Source organism: Belonocnema kinseyi, chromosome 5 (assembly GCF_010883055.1).
Source record: "Belonocnema kinseyi isolate 2016_QV_RU_SX_M_011 chromosome 5, B_treatae_v1, whole genome shotgun sequence".
Lineage (NCBI taxonomy): Eukaryota > Metazoa > Arthropoda > Insecta > Hymenoptera > Cynipidae > Belonocnema > Belonocnema kinseyi.
Genome location: NC_046661.1, coordinates 141,523,926 through 141,529,925, shown reverse-complemented (window position 1 = coordinate 141,529,925; position 6,000 = coordinate 141,523,926). Strand labels below are relative to the sequence as shown.

General features: G+C 39.0%; 2 protein-coding genes across 3 annotated transcripts in view; one reads left to right on the top strand and one right to left on the bottom strand.

The window, feature by feature from the left end:
* Positions 1-6,000, bottom strand: part of LOC117173467 (kappaPI-actitoxin-Avd3c-like) — an 89,375-nt gene that overhangs the window by 59,101 nt on the left and 24,274 nt on the right. The gene's annotated exons all lie outside the window — the stretch shown is intronic.
* Positions 1-6,000, top strand: part of LOC117173465 (NGFI-A-binding protein homolog) — a 62,653-nt gene that overhangs the window by 45,249 nt on the left and 11,404 nt on the right. Inside the window, exons 3-6 of the mRNA XM_033362057.1 lie at positions 1,963-2,100; positions 2,187-2,488; positions 2,583-3,040; positions 5,341-5,443. Of these exons, the coding sequence (XP_033217948.1) occupies positions 1,963-2,100; positions 2,187-2,488; positions 2,583-3,040; positions 5,341-5,443 (1,001 nt within the window). The remainder of the gene's footprint in view (positions 1-1,962; positions 2,101-2,186; positions 2,489-2,582; positions 3,041-5,340; positions 5,444-6,000) is intronic.

Sequence of the window (6,000 nt, the reverse complement as noted above, 5' to 3'; positions counted from 1 at the left end):
ATTTATATTTTATACTTGAAGTAACGTAACCTCAAAATACATGCATTAAAGAGGCGCGCGAAGTATTCAAATCATGAGAATCGCCAGCCCAGCATCGAAATCTGGAAATATTATAATCCCAATCTCTTCATTTTATTTCAAAGCAGATAGAGATATAAATAGAACCGCCGAACTGTTCCGATCGGCAATCGTGCATCTTCGAGTTTTCAAATTCAGAAGAGGAGAAATGGGTTGCGCGCGCAACCCAGGCATTTATATCGTCTCCTACCATATCCACACGGACATAGACGTGTCATAGTATTGGACCACGTCTCGTTTCAGATCTGGGATCACTGCAGTGAACTAGAGCAGACGTGAGCAGACGATAGAAATTCTATCGTCTGCTCAAGTTCATTTCGAATTCTGAATTCACGCGAGCGCCACCTAGAGGACGTAGCAATTACTATAATCCGTTCACCACTTTTCTATGGGAGTGGACACACCGTGATTGTAAAGTTGAATCTTCTTCGCGTTTGCCACTGTGGAACGGCGCCACCATCGATTCTGAAATCATAATCACAGTAAATCTGAAGGTATCGTTTTCGCTGCAACATAAGAAAACAAAAGTCTGCTATATTATTGGATTATTTTGATGCAGATCAAATTGATAACTTTAGATTTAGTGTGATACATTATATAGAGTAGACTCTCACAAAGCGCCCGGTACTCGGGATAGGAAGCCTCACTAATAGCGTATTCGGTTATCCTGCACTGGTGCACTCGCCAAATCTCGCTCAGAAATTAATAAAGAGAGTGGAAGGTGACCTACACAGGACACTAGCACACTCTGCCGCTTCGAAGAAGAGGCTCGGGCATTTCAACAGGAAGTTTACTTTCTACAATGTTTCTTCTCTGGAGTTAAAAGTGTTTTGGGTACAAGTTTCATCGTAACGGTTTTTAATAAAAAATACCACATTACCGTAGTGTTAGTGCAACAACAGTACAGTAAAAAATTAACGATGTTCGTTTTTTAGTCTACCAGTAGCGAACCCTACAACGTAAGTACAATAATAATAAGTACAATTGTTCTTGTAGAAACAGTATGAAGGGCGTCTATATTACCTCACTAACCTGGTATGCAAATTCAAAACAACAAAAAAGAATACATTTTAACAGTAATTTGCAACAATCACAATTAATGTAACTCGTAAACGCGAATTCAATGTAAATTAAATTGTAAAATTACAGATACTCGTGAAGAGAAAAGCACTGGCAGCGAAAAGGGCGATAAGGTTTCAAGTCGAGAGATTATACTTTTAACAGCTCAAGCGGGGAATAATTCTTTGGAATCTTCTTCAGAAATTAAATTAGAGTGAACCAAAGTTATATGGTTAATAATAAATGGTGATAATTTTAAACGTGTAACTTTATGCTTATATGGACTTCTATAATTTTTATACATTTGTATTGGTTACTTTTAATAAATAAAATATGTATTATTACAAAAAAAATGATCTATTATTATTACCTTATTTACATAGTAATTAATAAAGTCATTTCAAATTTTTAAATACTTTTTAGATTTGAATGTCGCAACCTTCAGGTTTAGTTTTTTCTCCGAATCTGTAGGAGCGCTGAAACTTGTGTACGGAAAATACATTTTGCTCTTAGGGCAGCATCCACTCTCTTTAATACTCTGTGGTTAGGCCCCTAAGGCTTGGCGGAAAATATATCTGAGCGCATTGGCTGAAGATGCTTACCGAATTTTAGTGGAAAGGAAGGTAGAGGCACTTGGCGAGAGAAGACGCTTTGTGAGAGTCCACTGTATTGTTAAATTATATTGCGTTTTGGCAATAGACTTTCATTAATCTATTGGTAACTCATCAAAAAATTTGGTTTTGTGTTCTTTGTTGTAAATTATAAATGCAAACTTCCTGTGAATTTTAATCCCCCGATTCATTTGGAAATCATTTGCATATACAGGAGGAGATGATGTTCAGCAATTATGTGACGCTGGAGAGGAGGAATTTCTAGAAATAATGGCCCTTGTTGGAATGGCGAGTAAACCACTCCACGTTAGACGTCTTCAGAAAGCGCTTCAAGAGTGGCTGACTAATCCCTGTAAGAACAAATTCTTATACTTGTAATAATGCACCAACTCTAACAGCGTTTATTCTACCATTACGTTGAAATTTGATACTTTGTAGCCCTGTTTCAAACACCAGTGGTGCCAACATCAGCAACAACTTTGAAAACCCCACCCGTGTCTGGATTCTCACGTATGAGTCCAAGACTTCAGCAGACAAACTCTTCTGCAAGTTTAACATCTTCACAGTCAATGACAACTCCGACACACGTGTCGCTACCACCTTTGCCTTGCAGAAGTGTCAGTCCTGTTGTGCCTACCTCTAATGTGGTTACACCTGTGGCCTCTTCAACCTTTAGGCACAGTCCTAGTCCTAATGCTCCTCCATCTTACACTGCTGCTCACAGTCCGGGTGTTCTGCAGGTGATTTTTCTTTTCTTATGATAGATATTTATAAGTGCTAGCATTCATTTGACGTAATCTTAATGATTTTTAAATTTTGATAATGTATTATCAGGTCGGAACTTGCGAGTCTTCCTGTGGAAGCGGAACTACTCCAAGTCCTAGTGGAGTTGCACCACCTAGTCCAACTCAACCAACACCAACTCTAGCGCCTTCTCAAGTTCAAAGACTCGCTGAAGCTGCAGAGCGTCTGGCAGCTTCACTCAGGCCTCTGGATCCTAAGCCCCATAATGTTAAAAAGAAGATTTGCAAGAATCTTGAGGTAGTGATGGCTATGTCAGATACAGATCCCCGCAGAATGGAAGAAATTAGGAAATACGCCGCCATCTACGGTAGATTTGATTGCAAAAGAAAACCAGAAAAGCCGCTGACTCTTCACGAAGTTTCCGTGAATGAAGCTGCTGCTCAAATTTGTAGATTTGTTCCTGCCTTGTTGACCCGAAGAGATGAACTCTTTCCCCTGGCGAGGCGAGTTGTCAGAGACTCGGGGTATCACTACTCTAAAAATCAGTAGTGAGTATAAGATAATCTTCTCTTTACCACCTTCTCTTGATTGCTTCCTTTATCTTGAATTCCTCTCCTATATTCTTCTCGTCCATGATCCTATGTTTCCGCTTCTCATTGACATATACTGCACTTTCTGTTCTCCTTTTTTCCTAATAAATCCCAACACTTACCTCGTTTTTCAATCTAAATTCTGCTATTCTTGACGATGTTTTTGCTACCCATCCCTTGTCTAAATACTTTGATACTCCTTTCTTTCCTATCGTCTGATACTATTTATTATATTTTTATTCCTCCACCATCCCCCAGTTACATCTTGTATATCTGTCCATCAAGAACTCCCTGTTTTGTTTTTCACTCTCTTTATTTTTCCTATCATGATGTCCATGACATTGTTCAGATTTTCCTTTCTCATTTTCATAATCTTTACCCATTCCTTAATGTATTCTTTCTTTTCTATTCACCACTCCCCTTTTCCTGTTTTTATTTTTACCTTTTCTTGACCTTCTCTTTTACCTTGTCCTCCTCTATCACATAATGATTTACTATTTTCTTTTCCCCTCCTGAGCGTGCATATTCTATTTCTCCATTCCCTTCTATTTTTCTGTTTAGGATTACTCATCTCATTTCCTCAAAGATCTTCGACAATTTCTTTCCCTTCCCATTCAATATCTTGTGTTTAGATTTTGTTTATCATTTTCCTCCCCATCCTCATCCCGTTCCCCTGATTCCTCTTACGTATCTCCGTTTACATTATCTTCCGCTTCTTTTCTCTCATATTTACATCTTCCACTATTATTCCTACTTTTTCTTCTTTTATCTCTTTCTTATCATTCTTTTTATAAATTACCCATCCATTTTTCAAGCCAGCTACGTTTCAGTAGTATAACGATAAATGAAATAATTACTTTCTCGTCTCTTTAGGTTTCCCAATATTTCTTATATTCTTTTCTTCCATTTCTTTTTCTCCTCGGACCGTGTCACCCCAATTTTTACTAACTGTTCCCTTTTCTTGTTCTAATCGAAATATACACTTTATATTTGCATTCTCTTAAGCTTAAACCAAGATCTTTTTCTTTCTTTCCTTTGTATTTAAAACCTTTCATCTATAACCTCTCGGTTATAGATTATTTTTCTTCATTCCATTATTTATTCTCCTAGCCCCAGTCACCCTAATTTTTATCAACTCTTCGCTTTCTACGTGATAATACCACCATATACCTCCTATATGTATTCTCCCATATTTAAGTTCTCACTTTTCTGTAGTTTCACCAGTGCCACTTGCTCTTCTCTTCCCCTTCCTTTCCTATACTTCCCACTTTCGCTATCTTTACTTTCGCACTATCCTTTCTAACATATCTTCCAGTTCTATTCCCTCTAATCTGACACTGTTTAGAGCTATATCCCTCTCTCTCTCTTTCTTTTTCAGTCTTCCAACCTTCTACTATGCTGTTCCTTCGTTTATATTAGTCTTTTTTCTAAAGTCCGTACTCTGCTTTTCTAAATTTTTCCTTTCTTGTTTTATACCTTTGTGCTTTTTCCCCCTTCCTCTCTATTCTCTCTATTATTATTCTGCGCTAGTTTCCTTAATGTATACTGCACATTGCTTTCGCCTTATGTAAAATCCTCCTCTATTCTCCCCGAACTTCCATATATAATGTCCTTTTAGTTGTCCTAATTTTCCTCTTATTTGCTCCTTTCTTTACATTCGGAGGAAAAACTGACCGAGAAAAGAATGGCGGGAATCTGCGAATGAGCTTGCATGAAAAGATGTATGGATGTAATGGAAGCTAAAGTTGTATGCAAGGATAGGAAAGTATGGAGAAAAATGGTTTGAAAGAGTGTAAGTGGAGTGAGCGACACCTAAAACAAAAAACCTTGAACACTAATGGTCTCGAGAGGAGAGTTTTTTGTGTGATATATGACACATGATAACTTTGTGGGATCCGTGACAAAAAGTCCAAACGACAAAGTGCCCGTCCAATGAGATTCACGCTCCGTGAAAAGGTCCACGAATCAAAGAGCGACTCGCTTCATCGCGATGGATGTATGTATGAGCACGCCTCTACTCGCTATCGGATTCGCGGGCTTTTTTCACGGATTGCGACTCTCATTGGGCGGGCACTTTGTCGTTTGGGGGCTTTTTGTCACGGATCCACTTCTTGAAGCTCTTCGCTTGGGGTGTTTCCTAGAGAGATTGAACAGCGACTTGTGCCAGAGCGATGTTGCGGAATGAGCGTGTTGCTTGAATAAACAACACGAGAATTCGAGATTGATCTCATTATAAAATTTGTTCACTTTATTTTTAGTTTATCCTTGTCGAGGTCGCGTGAAAATGGCGATGAAAGCGACGCGGAAAGATCGAAGCGCCAGAAGTTTGAGCTCGAGGGCGAGGGTGAGGATTCGTCGCAGGTTAGCTCGCCGCGTCAAAAGAAATAGAACAAAAAAAATTACTAAAATACTAAATGCACCTGACCTGCCGCATTCGCATGGTCAATATTAAAATTTCCTAACAGCTAACTAACCGCTCGCACACCTCGTAGAGCAACATTAATCCAATAATCGCCAATCAATTTTCTACAAGCCTGGAAAAAAGGTCAAGTATAGCATGACCAATGCTGAGTTAGGCTGAAGCTTGCGCTTTAATCCCGAATGTGATGTTTAATCTTACATTAATTACGAGGGGTGTTCAAAAAGTAAGTTTCCCTAGTCTGCCGTTTTGCCCCAGCGCCATCTAGCGAGCTGAGACCGAACATATTTTTAATTTAGGATATACCGATAAGAGCGGAACCGGTTTTAGCTGCCGAAATTTTTTTTATTATTATTGCCGGCTCGGAAACCATGGAGCTACCTGTGAAAAACGTGTCCACTTGTGAGTTGCGTGCAGTTAATCGCTTTTTAACAGCAAAAGGGCTTAATGGCAACGAAACCGCCAAAATGATTTTTTCGACTGCTGCGACTGCGTCATC